The sequence below is a fragment of the Lissotriton helveticus genome, chromosome 12, assembly GCF_964261635.1.
Source record: "Lissotriton helveticus chromosome 12, aLisHel1.1, whole genome shotgun sequence".
Lineage (NCBI taxonomy): Eukaryota > Metazoa > Chordata > Amphibia > Caudata > Salamandridae > Lissotriton > Lissotriton helveticus.
In genome coordinates this window covers 816,924,585-816,944,433 of record NC_136073.1, presented here as the reverse complement: position 1 = coordinate 816,944,433, position 19,849 = coordinate 816,924,585, and the positions used below count along the sequence as shown (strand labels likewise).

At 45.9% G+C, this 19,849-nt stretch overlaps 1 protein-coding gene across 7 annotated transcripts in view; it reads left to right on the top strand.

Annotated features, from left to right (window-relative positions):
- ADAM15 (ADAM metallopeptidase domain 15) overlaps positions 1-19,849 on the top strand; it is a 309,264-nt gene that overhangs the window by 216,502 nt on the left and 72,913 nt on the right. For all 7 annotated transcript variants that reach the window (XR_013603849.1, XR_013603850.1, XM_078671060.1 and 4 more), the window contains exons 19-20: positions 4,203-4,347; positions 7,598-7,660. Coding sequence is in view for 5 of the 7 variants with exons in the window: in XM_078671060.1 (XP_078527186.1) it covers positions 4,203-4,347; positions 7,598-7,660 (208 nt within the window). In the remaining 2 variants the exon portion in view is untranslated. The remainder of the gene's footprint in view (positions 1-4,202; positions 4,348-7,597; positions 7,661-19,849) is intronic.

The following is a 19,849-nucleotide window of genomic DNA, read 5'->3' as shown; positions in this document are numbered from 1 at the left end:
CTGGAAGCGCCTGCCCATTCATAGTAGCCTCAGAGCGATATCCTCTTGGGGGTACAGCTCCTTGCAACTCGTAATGAGGCCCTTAGTGTGTGGTTTTGTATTCAAGTCAGCGCAACACTTTGAACAAACATGGACAAATTACAAGACTCCTGAACCCCTTCTGTAGTTTAGTTAAATACTAGTAGGCAATGTTCTCCTTCTCAGAAGGCAACTATCTTAAGGAAGGAGTAACATGACACTCAACATATTGGGCCATATCACAAAGAGGTGCAGTTAATGGGAATATAATGAGGTAAAGCAGTGCAGATGGATTTCCTTCAATTATCCGATGCGTTATTGAAACCGCAAATAATAATAAGAACTAACTTATCCTTTTGATACAAATAGTTATAGCAGTTCTTTGTAAATGAAATGCATTTTGCTTTGGATAATTTTATAAAACTAAAACTAGATTTAATAATTACATTAAAGATTTGTTGAATTTATAGCTACAGTCCTTACAGTTCCATCAGGCAGTGGTCAGAGATCAAATGCAAGATTGAGATATCAAAGGAAAGCGGGAAATTGTTTAGGATGTTTTCAGTTCGTATTTGCAGGTAGTATGGCTTTTGGGAAATTCAAGAGGACAGGAGGCTTAAAGGACTGCAAAACCTATCTCTTTAAACGAAGAAGGCTTAACAGAGTATATATTATTGGAGGAGTGGGACGCACATAAGAAAGCTTTTGATGCATTAATTTTAGAATATTGTTTGGAAGTGGCTGGGCATTCGACTATTTCACCAAGTTAATAACTCCTGCAAATACGAGCATTGATGGTGTCTTGAGACAATCCGTTATTCACGTAACCATCTTGAAAGCATGCTTGGAGGTTGTGTCTTTGCAAAGAACCTATATGAACACAATATTTCCTGAAAAACAGTACACTACTGAAGGAATGTGTTATATGTAAATTGACCTACAAGTTTAAACTCTTGTAGAATCACAAAATGTTCACCGTGGCATGCAAGGCTGTTGTTACAGACAGTTTAATTAGAAGTATCAGGGTATAGAGTCCCACACTATTTACCTTCCTGCCGAAGACCTCAAGCCTGTCCTTAATAGCAAGCTTACATTTGGGACCGAGGCTCTGTTCTAGGCAGCTGTGCATAATAACCACTGAGGTTGAAATTGTTAGCAATATAAAGGATCGAATAGTGACTTTTAGATGAGGCAGAGAATGTTTGGCCAGGAGCCTTTGAAATATTTGCCTGTCACATTGAACTAGTCTGGACTAATCCTACAAGTGCAGGCCTGGTGGGGGATTCTTTAGACGAGGGATGATAGTGTCTCTTTAAGTTAATTTGTTGTCATCCTTCCTTCAAGTGCTGCATTGTGGAGCATGCTTCACCTCAAAGCTGCCACTGTTGCTTCCTGTCTAGATATGCAGCCAGAAGATAATGTGCATCTGAGGACTCGCATGTTCTTACAAACTGATGAAACCAGAAGGAAGGTTATTTGTGCCAGATGTTATCAGGGCTTGAGCCATTTTCGTGTTGTTAGTACTCTACGTATGGTTTACACATGCTTAAGAGACTTAGGGTTATGCAGCTACCAGTGTGAGTAACTTCTACTAAAGCTTGCATTTAGTTGCTCGACGGATTTGGAAACTGTTCATCCTTCTGTCCGGCATAATGCACATTAGAGAAGCAGTGCCTATAAAAATAAAGATTGAAAATGGTAGCTACAGAAATCAAGACTATGTTAAAACGACGCAACTCATCCTAACGTTCACCGTTGGTCTCAACATATACTTTAAATGGTGTTAGAGTATTTATTTATTTAACATAATCTTGAAATACACTGGTATTGGTTTATGCCAGATAGTATATTTTTATAAACAATTTTATTGATATGTGTTATAACAAAGAAACTCAACCTATGCATAAACAGTTGACACACATTCAGAAGATGTGTTGGTCAATTGCAGTTTGATTGGCAGTACTTTTTAGGTGTAGGGCAAAATATTCAAATGATGTGTCAGAGATAATGTGGTGCTGATGGTCAGATTGCACCACTTGCATACACCTACGGCTAGATAAGGAATTTTAAAGGTTGATTTGTTTGGTGGGCTGTATTTTAACAGCTCTATTAGAATTCTGTGTTTTCACAAGGACTGTTCTCCTCCAGGAGTGCTCCTCCAAGTCTCTTTAAACCATGAGATTATGCTTGTAAGGTTCTCAGGACTAGCAGTGGACTGTCAGTCGCAGGAAATAAGAGAAGGAATCTCACATTTGTCTTGGCATTCTAAAGGGGGCTGTGTCATCCTTTCCCCAGTCTAGTGCACAAGGTGGGTCCAGAGGAGGTTTCTTTGATTGGTTAGAGACCCTTCAGACTTTTTCTTGAGGTCACCCGCTGGGAGCCCAGAGGGAGATGTGTAACCACACCTAATTTGAGGAGGAGTTGGAAGACTATGGTACCTCAGAAGACAGACGTGTCCTGTGGGCCAATGGCCTGCTGTGAGTCATTCTACTCTGCATGTATCAGCCAGCTGCAGTCATATAACTCAACACATTCAGTGATCCACTGAGGTAAGACTTAAGTTCAAGCTAAAGGTAGTTTCCAAAAAAGGGATTCCATTATTCCGTTGACCCACCAGTTTACAAAGGTTTGCTGTACTGCTCGTGCCATCACAAGTATTCTTATGTATATGGTCAGTTGTAAGTTTCAGACATTCTGCAGCTGCTCACAGACTGCTCCATCCAACAAAGAAGCAGTTCTGACAGCTCATAGATTATACAGAGATGTAGATATATCGTTTCTGGAGCATAGAGGGCGACCATACTGTGTATACTGTACAGCCTACCACAGTTTTTCTATAGGAAAGCAAGTGTTGAAAGACCTAGCAGGAACTTACAGTAGTGTCTTCATAGTTGGAAGCTGGCAGGCTTCTGTTTGTTGACTGACCTGCAGTTTGTTGTTGAGTATAGTTGAGGTACTTTTGCATTCAAAGGACCAAGTTACAAGTCCTGCATGACAACATTGATTCACTATATGTATATGTTATTTAATTTAAGAATACAGTTTAGGGTCTAGATGAAGATATTCTTAGAATTGAATTTATGATTAGAAGATACCTTGCAATGTAATGGGCTATTATTTGCACAACGGAGTATTGAGATGCCAATGCAATTTGTTATGCTTGGAAGGCCGTATGTGCAGATAGTCAGCCCTGGGCAATGGGGTCAACGCATGGGTGTACCACAGGGGACAGGGGCACGTTTTGATGAGGATTCCAACATCATGATCACTTGTAAAATACTATTGAAAGGCAAACATCAGCCAAGGAAGGACTGCAGCTCATAACGTCTGCTTTTCTCAAGACAGCACTGAGATTCTCATGAATGCAGTGGAAGCTAAACATCCCATGCATAGCCAAGATGGAATTCAGATTCATAGCTAAAGCTATTGGATCGTGTGTATTGGAGTGATGCTACAACCGAAAAGTCACACTTTTCGGTGATCTCTGCTTCTGTTCTGTGTAGGAATCATTCTAATTATAGTCACTTCTCCAGCTGGTGCGCATTGCGTTATTGTTTGCAGTGTTCACTATCTTGATCGAAGAAAGTATGTATGCAAACCATGTCGATCTTATAAGACATCTGCGGCAAACCTAATATTAGAGGTAATAGATATTCAACTATTGATTGATGGCTGCTCAAACTTCACAAGTCGAGGGAATGTTTCATAAGTTGTGGTTGTTTTGTAACTGGTCTAGCTTTCTAGGAGTTTGAAAAGACTTTATTATCAGGTGGTAAGCTCGCAAATCTATGCCATGTAGAGAGGTTGTGGCCAAATAAAGTATATGAAAAAGTGACATTTTTGCTTTGCATAGGTAGTTTTCCCTTGTGAGATAAATATGTCTCTGTTGCTCCAGTAGTGGGCCACAAGACCAGCTGTTTGTTGTATAAAATTCAATGTAGCTGGTAACCTTTGTTATTGGTTGAAAAGCTGTGCTCTGTAGGTGGGCTCATTGAGTTAAAACATCTAGGTAACAGACTTGCATCAAAGTTTTGGAACAAATATGTTCAGTATTTCGAGCCCAACGTTAATACTTGCTATAATTTCCAAAGATGTTTTAATTTTTGTTTTTTAAAGACTGTGTTTATAGCTGTTTCCCATGGACCTGGATCCTATGTCTGTTTTTCTTGCTTTTTTCTCCCCAGATCCTTCCACCCTCACCACTGCCCTCCTGGTCCTCTTCCTCCTGGTGCTTCCACTGATCGCCTTACTGATCTTCTGTTACTTCAAGCGCACCGTCCTGCAGAAGATTCTTGGGGACTTCAGCAAGGGCACCAGCTGCCAGCGCAGGTAGACAGGCGCCTCAGAACTTTATGGCAGAAAAGGCGTGGAGGGAGTCTGATAGCACTGCAAGTGGCAGCGGAAAGTCTGTTCATTTACTTTTCTGTGTCAGAAGGGTCCCTGAAGGCCCTGTCCGTTTACATACTATGGTGACAAAAATGCAGATTGTGATTACATTCCACATCAGTCAACTTCATTTGTTAGATGTGCTCTCTCACTGTCATTTTTTCTTAGAGAACTTTGTGTTATATGGATTTTTAATCAAAGAATGACTATCCTTTCACGGCTGGTGAAGTGCCATCCTGTAGAAACACACACATCTGAAAGGTTCACATGGCTTGTGTAGCGTGTACATCTCCGACAGTCATACTGTTAAGATCTTCCAAATGTTCAAAAAACATACCCCAGAAGACCTTGAAAGGCACAGGGAATCTGGCTCAGAGATGAGCAGTATTCCAGAAGAGCATTTTCTGAGTCTGTTTCTTCAGTCTACACACAAGAGGGACCTTTTTGATCATTATCAGGTGGAGCATAACAAAGGAGGAGATAGCACTAATGACGGCATTCCGACAGTTCAGATAGACTTTCAGGGTAATGATGTGGAAGCTGTGGAATTTGAAGAATCCAAGACTCTTGCACTGTTCTCCGAGTTTGCTATAGAAGCATTTGATGCCAAGGCATCCCACATTGAACAACTGGGGCCCATGTTTGTTTGGCATTGAAACACTTGATGTTGAGGCATTTACCATCAAGTGGAATGAAGTCAAGCATATATAGAAGTCATTGTCAAGGAATATGCTGATAAGTATATTGATGTCGAATCGTCCTTCACATTCTCCTCCATGGTCGATTAAGAAAGGCTTGCTCTGCTCAACCCATGTTAGGAAACAAGTGCCAAAGGAACAGGGTATCTTTAGACTTGATTCTCATAGGATTTCTAAATAGAAAGTTGCGCCCAGCTGAACCACCTAAAAAAAGATGTGCACTTTGTTACACACTATATGTCAGATAGGTGTACTCCATTGTAAAAGGCACTTGTTACTCCGCTGAGAATATTTTACTCTGAGAACAGCGACATGACCTCAGAAGTGTCATGGAGGTCGCATTTTTTGGCTAGTCTGATAAAATATAGACGAATGCCGTTAGCTTCACGCTACCTCATGAAAGGTAGTAACTATTCCATTTGATGTCCCTCAAAACTGATCCTCTATAATATTTGAAGTGTTCTACTTTGAGCATCTTCTGGACTCTGATGCCTTTGGTCCCAGTGTTGATTGAGCTACCTGTGGAGATATTCTTGACCTTGGCCACAACAATAAAGCATCTGGTTGAAAAATATGAATTCAGAGCAAATATTCCATTTTCTTTGGAAGCATACATGTGCTAATTCATGATTCTGCCTACCGTGACCGGTCTTTTCTCATCATCTGCGTCATCGAAATACCAAATAACAAAAAAAGATGGATAATGGGTGCCTGTAGAATAGAGTTGTGTGGCACATGAATGTGGCAAGTTTTAGTACTTGCCCAGACAGATTTATCCAATTTGTGTGGAAAACAATCCAGAGGTTCTTAGGTGGCCTCTCCAGAGATGAAAGGTAGGACTTCCCAAAGCTTGAGTCTACACATCAGATTTACGAACTGTATACTCCTGTGTTCTGGTACAAACACTACATTGTTTGTTAGCATGGATCAGTACAAATAAAGGAAATGTGTATCCTTCTAAAGGTACAATGGTTTTCCTTTTAAAAGAAGTTTGAACTAATTTTATTAAATCCTCATCCAGAATATCATCAGGCCTGGATTCTCCTTTGGAATCCTCTAAATACTGAAAGAATGAGACAGCTGCACACGTGCACAGAGGACCAGTGTAATGAGGTTTTTACGCCAGTGGTTTGAGGTGACTATGCGATTATTGGTGTCAACTTTGCTTTCAATTCAAGGAAGAAGACAAGACTCCTATCCCAGACTATAATAATTGATGTATTCATCTTATGGATGAAGCCCTCTTTGAATAACTTCTGATTCAATGGGTGTCTTTGCTGAAAAGAACTAGAATGTTTTTAAGAGACCGTGCCAGTTTTCCAGCCCCTTGCTAGCTAGATTGCTTCTTTTTTGCTTACATTTTCCTTTTTAAAAAGGTTTGCAGGGGAAATAGTTTTGTGGAGCTCTCAGATTTAAAAGGTCTATTATTTTAGAGTTGGGAATGTTTATTAGGGTGATTTCCAGGGTCCAGCCATTGAAAACCCTGGGTCTTTATATCTGTGCCCTCTGTATTCAAAGACTAAAAGTGTGGCAGTGTGGAAGCTCCAACTGACGTACCAACTGAAATTATTAGTCTACAACATGCGCATTTAACTCACACTGACCGTCTGAGAATGAAATGTTATAGGCAACGCCCAGAAGTGATGTAATCCTCAATGAACACTAAATACAATGGAGTAGCCATGGTTTATACGGAAATACCTCCATTTTGTACTGTAGAAATCAAAATGGATAAATATGGAAGGTTCTTTTTTGGGAAAGGGTGCTTTAAGGTGTGTATGTTACCAGGGGACTCTGGCAAAAATGTACTCCCCTCCCCCCCCCCCCCTCAATGTGGGACAGTATAATTTGATCCTGGATTTTCTGCTACATTTACCTGATGTGCTGAGGGTGATATAATGCAGGAGATTCCGTTTGGTATGGGATGCAAGCCTGGACAAATCAGGGACTGGAAAGGGATCCACTAATGTGTCTTTGAAGAAACCTAAGACCTTATTCATCGCTAAGGGCCTCAGCACTTTGTGATGGAGACATTGAATAACATTGAGACTACACATTTGTATTGTGTGTTCATATACCCTTTTCAAGATTTGTTTCTTTGTAAGCATCCCCTTTCTGCCTTAGTACCTGTAGCAGAAAATGGGTCGGTCTTTGTATCTGACCATACCCCAGTCTCAGTAGAAGTAAAAATACACTTTAAACTAAAGTGAAGTGGTAAATGGTGCTTACATCCTTCCCTACTTAGTGTCTTCGTACTTTGGCAGGAGAGATGCATATCAAAGGTTTTTTTATTTCAATTAGGAGAGATATATGGTTGCCCTGCTCCATGGGTGTCGTGTCACTCTTCTCCCTGTCTGAGAGTGATTTGCAGCTTCCACTTTTCAAACATGCATGTCGGCCTCTCTCTGTGAGTGATGTGATCTTGTGGATGTGATATATAGTTGATGCCACGGGTGTCCCCGCACTCATGTATTCTGCTTTTCCTTTTACTGCAGTGACGAGTTGGCTGAAACGCGAGTGCGATTCCTGGGCGAAGGTGCACAGAGCAACAGGAACGGGTAATTCCTCTGTTTTTAGGTGTTTTAGAGTTAACTGTACACTGAAATGTCTGGCTGGTTTGTGGATCTGCTGAGCGAACATCTAGTGAGTGCTTGTGGAGCTTCCTCGCATAACCTATATCTCAGGTCTTTGTGCACCGGAGGCTAAACCACTTACTCCAGTATTGGAACTTATATAGATTCACATGCCTGAATCATTCCCGTCGTCGAGACGGGAGTCTCCGGTATATAAAAAAGCAATGCTTAGTAGTATAGCAAACTGAAAAGAGGCCTAGGCCCATTTCCCTTTTGCAACCCATAGCCTTTGTTATGTAAAAAAGGTCCAAACCTTTCCCTGAACCAATCAGAGCTCCTCACCCTCTAGAACACTCCTGAGAGAACCTTCTGCCCCTCAGATTTGCTACCACACGTTGTGCTAGGGAGTCTCCTTTGAGCTCTGCTCAAACTCTTTACTTCAACAGTATTTTGACTAGATTTAAGGTCTCTCATCTTCTAATTTCTTCTTATTGGAGTTCCTTATTCATCTACCATGCCTGAAAAGGAGAAAAAGGGATTATTTAGAGCTTGTTCCACCTGCTCTAAGAAGAGGCTTTATACAGATGACCCTCACAAAGACTGCATATACTGCCTCTATCCAGACCATAAGGCAGAAGATTGTAAGGTATGTCGAACCTTTTCGAATAAAACCTTGAGGTATCGTGAGGGAAGGCTGCTGATTTGGCTCCAGAAGGTCAAAGCCAGGAAGGAAATCCTCTCAAGTGAGAGTGAGGAGGAATCTGTATCGTCTAAGAGATCTCAAAAGAGAAGTAGATCTCCTCAGACGCATTCCTCAGGAGAAAGACCTGAGAAGGCCCCAAAAAGACCACCCCAGGGTCTTCAGGGTGCAGTCCCTCAAAATCCCCTTCAGTTAAAGCTAAGGGGAAGAAGGGTTCTGCTTCTGAGGTAAAGCAGGTAAAGTCCGCCTCAGAACCACCGAAATTGCCTCATAAAGTCAAGATTACCATCAAGAGAACTTCCTCTGCGCCTTCTGAGGAGAAAGGTAGTGTCTCAGCGCTGTCGACGGGACCGTCGACGAAAAAGATGTCATCGTCGACGACGAAAAAAGAAGGAGTGAAAGCCGGTGAAAAGGCAGCGTCGACGATTTCACCGTCGACGGCGATATCGTCGGCGGTTTCACCGTCGACGAGAGTGTCGAGGAATGTTACTGTATCTACATCGTCGACGGCAGCGTTGACGAGGATGACGACGACGACCGGAGCGTCGACGAGGACAGCGTTGACGGTAACTACAACGTCGACGGTGGCGTCGACGACGATGACTTGGTCGACAACAACGATGGGAATCGCGTCGACGGGCTCGTCGACGACGGAAAAGACACCAGAAAAACGATTAGTACCCTGGAAAAAGCATATTACAGCAGAGGTTACATCGCCGAGCAAGGTATCTCCATTGGTTCCATCTCACCTGCTGGAAGAGGAAGATTCAGAGGAGGAAGAGGACGACGGTCCTTATGGTTTTGCGAGTAGCCCTTCGCAATTGCAATTCAAGTACCAGGAGGACGATTCTGAGGAAGAATATGGGGGTTTTCAAGAGCATCCCCAAGAACAGCACCAGTATCACCAACAGCAAGGTGAGGATATGACCAGCGTACCATCCTCTTTGTTGAAAGACCTCCAGGGCATGTTGGAGGATTATAGAAGAAGATACCCAGCAACTCCAGCCCCTCAGCAAGTTCCAGAGGTTACTCTGCGTCCATGGTCGGTACCAGGGACGCCAGTGCGTAGGAGAGAGGTTTTGCCGGAACCTACTGCTAGGTCTCCACCGCCACCGTCACAACACGATAGCTCGGATGAGGATCATGAGGATGGAGAGATTGCGGAACGAAGCGCAGAATGGAATGACTATCTCATCCCCTCACCTTCAACTCCTGCGCCAAGACCAGTAGATTCTCCACCAGAAGACATTGGTGGTTTTCATAATTTGATGGAGAGAGCCACTAAGAGATTTGCACTCACCATGACTGAGGATAAAGCGGAATGCTTTTTATACGACTTCAAGGACTCGTGTCGCAGATCAGTGCGATCCTTGCCTATAGTGAGTCATATTTGGGAGGAAGGATTAAAAGTCATGGAGATGCCAGCAACGGTTACGCCGGTTCTGGCCAGACTAGACAAAAAATATAAGGCACCTATGGATGCTCCAGCTTGCCTTTTGGGTCATCCCAAACCAGATTCTGTAATTACTCAGGCGGCACAGCAGAAGTCCAGAAACCCATCTGCTCCGATCACGACACCTCCAGACAGAGAGTGCAGAAGGCTGGATAATGCAGGAAAACGTTTTTCCTTAATGTCGGCTCTGCTGGTGAAAGCCGCTAATGCCCTCGCTATCTTGGCAAGGTACGACAGGCAAATGTGGTGTGACCTGTCTCCATACATTAACCAGGTGCCGGAACCGGAGAAGCAGGAGGCCAAGAAGATTCTCCTGGAAGGGCAGAGGACTTCGGCTGAAGTCATAGACTGCGCTATGGATATAGCGACAACGGCTTTCAGATCCTTGGGAGGAGCAGCAGTCCTGCGCAGGCAAGGATGGCTACGAGCAATGGCTTTTAGGCAGGAGGTGCAAAACAAGATTCTAGACCTCCCTTTCAATGGAGAAGATCTATTTGGGAAGCATATTGACGATACTCTGCAGAGTATCAAGAAGGATACCGATACGGCAAAGGCTTTGGGGACACTGCAGTACAGAAAAAACCCTTTTCGTGGCTCCAGAGGCAGAGGGCAGTCCTCGTATAGAGGAGGATATCAACAAGGGAGATATTCCTCTTATTCTGCCTCATCGCAGCCTTACCGTCAACAGTACAATCCGCGTCAATCAGGAGGACATATGAAATCAACTCCAAGAGGAAGGGTTGGCCGTCAGGGGAAGGATAACACTCGAAGGCAATGGCAACCTCCATCTTCCGGCGGTCGTTAGAAGGTACACGAGCAGCGATTGCGCATTAATCTGCTGGAGCTCAGGGCGATCCGCTTGGCATTACAAGCCTTCCTACCACGAATACGAGGTTCGCCAGTGTTGGTAAGAACAGACAACACTACGGCGATGCACTATTTAAACAAGCATGGGGGAACAAGATCTCTCTCTCCCTATCTCAGGAGGCCCAGGAGATATGGGAATGGGCTCTTCAACAAGGAATATCATTGTCAGCAATGGGGGATCAAAACGTCAAGGCGGATACTCTCAGCAGGCTCAAATCGTCCTGCCACGAATGGGAGCTGGACCAGGGGACCCTGGACAGCATCTTTTAAAGGTGGGGAACGCTGATAGTGGACCTCTTCGCCACAAGAGAGAGCAGGAAATGCCAGTACTTCGCAAGCTGGCTTCCCCAGAAGGGATCTTGGGGGAATGCGTTTTTCATGGCATGGTCCGGCGTCTTTGCCTACGGTTTTCCTCCAATTCCTCTTCTTCCCCGCGTACTGGTGAAGATCAAGAGAGCCGTGCAGGCTGATCCTAATAGCCCCGTGGTGGCCCTGACAACACTGGTTCACGGAACTCCTGCTGCTGTCGGAGGACCGTCCAGTTCGGCTACGCCCAATTCCATCGCTTCTGACAATGTCCAGGGGTCAGGTGCTCCATCCGGACCCGAAATCCTTGCGATTAGCAGCCTTTCTCCTGAACACTGTGAGTTTAGTCATCTAAACTTCTCACACGAATGTAGAACAATCCTGTCCAAAGCTAGAGCAGACAGTACCAACAAAACCTACAGGATGAAATGGAAGAGGTTTTGTCTGTGGTGTAAGAGACATAACATTCACCCTCTTACTGCTGCACCTCATCAAATTATACCTTACATTCTGCTATTAGCGAAGTCAGGATTGGCACACGCTTCCATCAAGGTGCATTTGGCTGCGTTATCCCGCTACAGGAGATCTTTGTCAGGCCCGTCCTTATGGTCATCAAGGATCATCAAGCAGTTTATGAAGGGACTATTCTGGGTCTTTCCTCCAGTAAAGCCTCCACCACCACTATGGAATCTTAATATAGTACTGTCACAATTGATGAAATCACCGTTTGAGCCGATACACAGGGTGGACCTTAAGTTCTTGTCTTGGAAATTGGCTCTTCTCATTGCTCTGACATCAGCGAGAAGAGTAGGTGAACTGCAAGCGCTCACAATTCAGGAGCCTTTCCTACAGTTTCAGGAAGATAGAATGATTCTTAGGACTAATCCGAAATTCATTCCTAAGGTGCCAACTGACTTTCATCTGAATGAGCCGTTGGTGTTGAAACGTTTCTTTCCTCATCCTTCAACAGCAGCGGAAAGAGTGTTGCACTCACTAGACGTGCAAAGATGTATGAAGTTCTACTTAAAAGACACTAAGGCCTTTTGCAAATCTTCTCAGCTATTCGTCGCTTTCAGCGCACCCAGGAAAGGTTTCCCTCTGTCTAAAAGGGGAATTGCCAGATGGATTTCCAGTGCAATTGTCTACTTGTCATCAAGCTGCTGGAAAGCCTCTAAATGCACGAGTTCGTGCGCATTCCACGATGGCAGTGGCCACATCTACTGCACTATTTGGAGGAGTGCCAATCCAGGATATCTGCAGAGCAGCGACCTGGGCATCCACGCACACCTTCACCAGGCACTACTGCTTGGAGGCAGCCGCAGAGTCGGATGCGGCGGTGCGAGAGGCGGTACTGCGGAATATCATCCAGTAACGGTGAGCCTTCTTTCCATCCCTCCAGCCGTAATTTCTCTTGTTTTTACAAAGTCACATTTTATATATATATGTATATATGTATGATATGATGCTTCATTTTCAAATCGTATTACATGATTATGAAATGTATCAGAGAAATGTGCTTTGTATCTTACTGCTCGCTATTCTGATTCAGGCATGTGAATCTATGAAAGTTCCAATACTGGAGTAAGGAAACAAGTTACTTACCTGTAACTTTAGTTCTCCAGTATTGGAAGCTTTCATAGATTCACATGCACCCACCCTCCTCCCCTGAGAGGCTCACCTCGGATTTAGCACCACAAGTGTTCTTTATGCACAAGTGCGCGAAAATGTGAGGGGCAGAAGGTTCTCTCAGGAGTGTTCTAGAGGGTGAGGAGCTCTGATTGGTTCAGGGAAAAGTTTGGGCCTTTTTTACATAACAAAGGCTATGGGTTGCAAAAGGGAAATGGGCCTAGGCCTCTTTTCAGTTTGCTATACTACTAAGCATTGCTTTTTTATATACCGGAGACTCCCGTCTCGACGACGGGGAAGGATTCAGGCATGTGAATCTATGAAAGCTTCCAATACTGGAGAACTAAAGTTACAGGTAAGTAACTTGTTTTCTTCCAAGCAGTGCCCTGCTAGGGCCACAAGACAGCTGCCGTTGTCTGTTTGACCTTCGGGACCCCAGAACTGACCGTACGCCACTCACATCATGGATAAAGAACCCCAGCAGGTGTCGCGTTAGGACCAAAGAACCTCAGCAATGTATGCATCCTCTCAAAAGGATTACAGGACTAAAGAGATGTCCTGTCGAAGCTATAGGGTCACAACAATGTGCGCTTTCATCAGCGAAGTCCAGGAAAAGATATAGGGCTCCAGCTGTGCTCTTCCTCCAGCAGTGCACTGCCAGTCCTGTGGGGCTGAACCAGCATTATGGAAGCAACGAGTATGCATTATGAGAGCCCTTCTAACATTTCGGCTTGTTAAAGCAACATCTGATAAAGTTGTTTTTTCTGGGGTCCCCTAATAACCATGGAGCTTCTGTTGGGAGACCTTATGACAAGGCTGTGTACATTAGTATTCTGTAACACCAGTACCTGTCACAAGAGACTTTGAACATTAATCATTGTATTTATTTGTATCTTACTGTTGTTCAATAGTGTACTGTTTTGATAACCAGATTGGATCTCACCTTTTTTTATATTGGTTTAAAATGAAGCAGCAGGTGTAATATATCTTGGATCCATTGATTCTTTTAATTTCCCATATGTGTTATTTACGGGCTGTAGTTAGTAGGGGTAAACATAAGTGTCCATTTCGCCAGTGGAATTGGTGGAATTTTGGTGACTCAGCATTCCTCGTGCACGTCTCCAGAATGGTAAGTTGACGAGCGAGATTTGGCTTCCTCTAGCGTGATTTCCGGTTCCTTTCGAGGACATCTGGCAAACTTTTACTCAGGCGGACAGTTGCGACTGTTCACTGTCAGAAGGCTGCCGCTCGGATGGAAAATCTACTTCAACTGCAGCAAAATGAACTCGAGTACCACATGGTGCATTCTGTGCTGATTTTTCTGCACGGTACTCGCTACTAGTGATAAATCACAGCGCGAGCACCACAACATTCTTTTTTCCACCTGTTTGCAGATCTCCGTGGAATCTTGGTGAGTTTGAATGTAAATAGGTGGATTTCCACGGAGTCAAATTCCACTAGTTCCACCCTCCCATAATAGGTAATTAACTTGTAGTTCTCTTCCAGGGGATCCTCATCAATAGTCATAAGCATTAGAATATTCCCGCCCATGCGCGGGACCCCGGAAACACTATATTATATGTGCCCCACATATATATATAACCATATATATATATAAATATATATATATATATATATATATATATATATATATATATATATATATATATATATATATATATATATATATATATATATATATATATATATATAAATAAGCAATTGCAGCCCAATAAACACTAGAGCTGAATTATGCTGTAAAGAGTTTCCACCATACATGAATAACATGCATTAGAAACATGAGAAACAACACAGTTTGTTTAGAAACTGTTTTAATGCTCAGAAAGCAGTAGACATTCTCATAAAACACTGAAAGCATAGAAAGCTCCCAGGCTGCATTGCAAACACACAGTCTAAAAAGACTGAAAAGCTAACCTGTAGCTGCATGCAATAAACTGACACTGTGCCTTTAAGGCACTCCTGACCCCCCAGCTTCCCATCATGCCTCAGGGGTGACAGTTAGGTCAGTTGTTGTTCTTTCTGGCTCCTTCAGGAAGGATCCTGGTGACACAGCTCCACTCATTTCTGATTTCTGTCAGAAATTCACTTCATTTTCACAACTTTTTTGGCTTACTTCGACGTTTTACATCTTGTCAAGTAAGAATCTGTCTTTTATTGACAGCTTTTTTGTCTTTTTCTCCTAGAAAATGCCTTCTCTTTTTGATACCTGCCCTTCTTGTGGAAAAAAGAAGGCCAAGACAGACAAACATAAAGTCTGTATACTTTGTCTGCCTGAAGATCATGTTCCAAGGACCTGTCCTCACTGCAAAGCCCTGTCAGGAAGAACTCTGAAGGACAGGGAGAGGATTCACATATATGGCCTGGCTAGGTCATCCAGAGGAAGGTCTCTGGTAAAGAAGGGCTCCAAGACGTCTAGAACGCCTTCTAAGGACAAGACTTCACGCCCTTTAGCTTCAACCTCGGGCTCGGCGCTGAGAAAAGATCTACCGGTGGGTAATTTATCTAAAAAACGACCTTCGACGGCGGGCTCGCCGTCGAGAAGAGATTAAAGTACGTTGTTGATGTCGAGATTTCAAGACCCTCTGCCGTCGTCAACTCTGCGACGATCGGCGTCGAGGACAACGACCCCTCCACCGACCTCAACCCGGCTACCTTCGGCGTTGAGGAACAGGAGCCCTCCGCCGACGTCAACCCGGCGACGATCGGCGTCGAGGAGCATCACACCTCCGCCGTCGTCAACTATGCGACGATCGGCGTCAAGAAGTGTGACTGCTCCACCGTCGTCAACCCGGCGATGATCGGCGTTGAGGAGCAGACCTCCACCGTCGTCAACACGACGTTCGGCATCGAGAACAGGCTCACGTCCGTCGTCGCAGATACAGCGGTCGACGCCGAGAGCCCAGAGTCCTCCGCCGTTGACAACCAGGCGTCGATTGGCGCCGAGGGTAAGATCTCCGTCGTCGTCTCGTCGACGTTCGGCGTCGAGGGTGCCAAATACCCCTCCGTCGTCGTCGCTTAGACCCTCGACGTCGAGATTGGCTACTCCGCCGTCGTCCCAGAGACGTTCGGCGTTGAGGGAGAGGCATGTTCCGTCGTCGGCATCCCCGATCTTCACCAGCCTCTCGCCGTCGAGGCGAAAAGAATCGCGGAAGCATGCAGGATCGACGTCGAGAGACTCCCGACCGACATCGAGACCTGCTTCAGAGAGATCCAGAGAAGGATCGGTGATGGTGGTGACGGAGTCAGCGTCCCGCCACTTCTCCTCGCATTCGTCCAGGCGAGCTGCCTGAAGGTCAGCCTCTCCAGAGACCCGAAGCCCTGCACGCAAGTCGCCTTTGCTTCGGACGGAGCCTTCTCCTACAGAGGTGCGGTTGTCCCCGAGCTGGAATCTGCCGTTACATCACTGGCGAGATTCAGGGGCTACAAGGCAGATGCAGGAGTACGCCAGTCCTATGCACAGGCCTCCTCTTCAAAGACTGGTTGAAGAAGCGGACAGACGTAGCCCCCCAGGCGCAGGGTCCAAGCTGAGAGATCACCTGTGAGGAGGCCTTCTAGATCTCGTTCCCCCAGAAGGGAACATCGCTCGAGATCAAGGGATAGGAGACGCAGTGCTCATCGCAGAAGTAGAAGAACACCGTCTACTACTTTTTCCTCCTCTACCCACTCTTCAAAGAGGGACTACTCCCCCACACTTTCGGATAGCCCTATCTCTAGGGTCTCACCGATTGACGACATTAACACTTACCATGATGTCCTGCAGAGGGGAGCTCAGAAGCTCAACATTGCAATGTCTGTCCCTCAGGTCACCATGACGGTGATTTTTGAGACGCTTCACCAGAAGTCTGGTTCTTGTCCCTTGCTTCCATTGGTTCCAGGAATTGTGGAACCTGTCATGGACATATTCTTGTCTCCAGCGACCATTAAGGCGGTGCCGGCTCGCATCCAAAAGAAATACAAGCCAGCTACCTCTGACCCGGTCTTCCTTAAGACTGATCCTCCTGCAGACTCGGTGATCGTAGCAGCAGCACGTAAGACACATGCAGTCACTGCTACCTCATCAGTTCCTCCAAATAAAGACAGCAGATACCAGGACTCGTGGGGTTGCAAGGTCTGCAACTCTGCCGCTTCTACTCTGAAGGTGTCCAGTGCAGCAGCGCTTTTAGGCAGATATGATGGAGCCTTCTGGGATTCCATGGAGCGCTTCAAGTCCAAACTGCCGAAAGAAGATCAGAAAGACTTTGAAGAGACACTGACAGAATGTTGTGTGGTGGCTAACCAGATGATTAGCACGGCAGCGGACGGCGCAGTGCTTTCGGCGCATTCGTATGCGCATGGAATATGCGCCAGAAGGTCGTCTTGGTTGCGCTTGACAGGCCTCAAACCTGATGCACAACAACGCATCTTGAACCTTCCATTCTCCGGTTCCTCTCTCTTCGGCTCCCACACTGACGATGAGATGAGTAGAATGAAAACCGAGCTGGACACTCTCAAAGCGGTCGGCTTGGAGAAGAAAAAGGAGTTCAAGCGCAGATACAAAACCAACCAGCGCAAGGGGGCTCAACAGAGGGTTCAACCCCCTCAGTGGTCCCAAAACAAGAATCAGGGCAAGTCCCAGTTTCGAGGAGGAAATTCTAACAGAGGTAGAGGTGGCCACCAGCAGCAGTCCTCTACCACGGCGAGAGGAGGAAAGTCATGAACAGTGGCTTCCTCCGCCTCCGTTGCCCACTCCAGTGGGAGGAAGTGCTTCTCAAAATCTAGCAGAGTGGGCCAGCATCACAGAAGATCGCTGGGTGCTGAATATACTACGCAATGGATATGCGCTACGTTTCCGTGCGCTTCCAAAGGACATTCCACCAAAGAAGTCTCGTCCTCATCAGTTACAGCTGCTTCTAAAAGAGGTGAGAGCTCTTCTCCAGAAGCAGGCTATAGAAGAGGTGCCGCCCTCTCAAAGAGGAAGAGGAGTTTACTCCAGATATTTTCTTGTCCCCAAAAAAGATCAGGAGCGCAAGTTTTGGCCAAACCTCGACCTTCGACTTCTAAACAAAGTCATAATCAAGGAGAAGTTTCGCATGTTGGCCCTTCACCAAATATGTCCACATCTGCAAGTAGGGGATTGGATGTATTCGGTGGACCTCCAAGATGCGTACTTCCACATTTCCATCGCAAAACGTCATCGGAAGTACCTGCGGTTTGTGGTCGGCCACAAGCATTATCAGTACAAGGTCCTGCCCTTTGGACTGAAGTCCGCTCCGCGAGTCTTCACCAAATGCATGGCAGTGGTGGCAGCTTTTCTTCACAGAAAAGGTCTCTTCGTCTGTCCATAATTGGACGACTGGCTGCTGAAAGGTATATCCCCACTGCAAGTGAGGCACGACTTCCAGTTTTGTCTGCAACAGCTGCACGACCTTGGGCTGCATGTCAACATGGAAAAGTCAGTGCAACAGCCCACCCAGTCCATCCACTACCTCGGCTCCGTTCTGGACACAAGCGTGGGAAGAGTGTATCCTTCCGAGGAGAGACTGTCTTCAATTAGACAGAGGTGCAGGCTTCTGCTCCAGGTGCAGAATCCGACAGTCCGGCAGGTGGCATCCCTGCTAGGATCGATGACGTCCTCATCTTTCTTATTCCCAACGCCAGGCTGAGGATGCGTCCTTTGCAACAGACTCTGGAGGACCAGTGGGATCAGTCGACAGGTTGCTGGGAGGATTAGATCTCTCTCTCCCAGGCCGCGAGATCCTCCCTCTCATGGTGGACTCAGCAGCGGAATCTGATGGTGGGAGTCCCTTTTCACCAGCCATTACCAGTGCAATCGGTGGTGACAGACGCGTCTCTGCAAGGCTGGGGGGGCACACATGGGGTGCCTTCAGTTTCAGGGACGGTGGTCGGCAAAAGAACAGTCCTACCACATCAACATGCTGGCGCTACGAGCGGTCCATCTGCCTCTGAAAGCTTTCCTGCCTGCAATCGAGTCTGATTCAGTCTTGGTGCAGACCGACAACACGACGACCATGTTCTACCTGAACAAGCAGGGTGGAACTCGGTTGCGTCCTCTATCCCTGGAGTAATAAGCGATCTGGCACTGGCTGCTCGCCCGGAACCTCTCGGTGGTGGCGGTGCATCTTCCAGGAGAGCTAAATGTCAAGGCAGACGCACTCAGCAGGCACTTCGAAGATCAGCCAGACTGGGTGCTACACGACGAGGTGGTGGCGGACCTTTTCCATCGTTGGGGTCGTCCGGAAATAGATCTATTCGCGGACGATGAAAACACAAAATGCCACGCCTTCGCGTCCAGATTCCACCGTCCAGGGACAAGAGGGAATGCTCTTTTGATGGACTAGTCAGAGACATTTGCCTACGCCTTCCTCCTCTGCCCCTGATCCCGAAGGTGGTGTCCAAGCTACTCAGATCCAGCATGACCATGATTCTGATAGCTCCAACTGGCCACGGCAGTGGTGGTACCCGGACCTTCTACATCTGTCCGTACTTCCACACAGGAGACTACCTTGCAGGCCGGACCTGCTGACCAAGATGGGATGGAGGATTCTTCATCCCAACCTTCCCTCACTGAACTTGACAGCATGGCTCCTGAGTTCCGGCAATAAGGACATTTAAATCTGCCTCCTGATTGTATGCATATTTAAAAAAAAAAAGCGAAAAGACCCTCCACAAAAACGTCATATGCGTTTAAGTGGAAGAGGGTTTTTCTTTGGTGTAAGGAACATCACTTTGATCCTACGAAGGGGCAGGAGGATGTCATTCTCCCTTACCTTCTGTATCTATCAAGAACTGGTCTTAAGTATGCTTCTGTCAGGGTGCATTTATCTGCCATTACGGCGTACAGGAAGTCGCCTAAACAGTCCTCCTTTTTCCAGATGCAAGTGGTCAAGGATTTCTTGCAGGGGTTAAAGAAAGTGTATCCCCCTGTCCGAAACCTTTCTCCTCCGTGGGAGTTGAACCTGGTGTTATCAAAGTTGATGGGCCCTCCTTTTGAGCCAATCCACAAAGCTTCCTTGCAGCATTTGTCTTGGAAGGCCGCTTTTCTGGTAGCGATTACATCAGCGCGCAGAGTAAGCGAGATCCAAGCGCTGTGTACCAATGAGCCTTACACTGTTTTCCACCATAACAGAGTAGTCTTAAGGGCACATCCTTCTTTTCTCCCTAAGGTGGTGTCTGATTTTCACATCAATCAGTCCATTTCCCT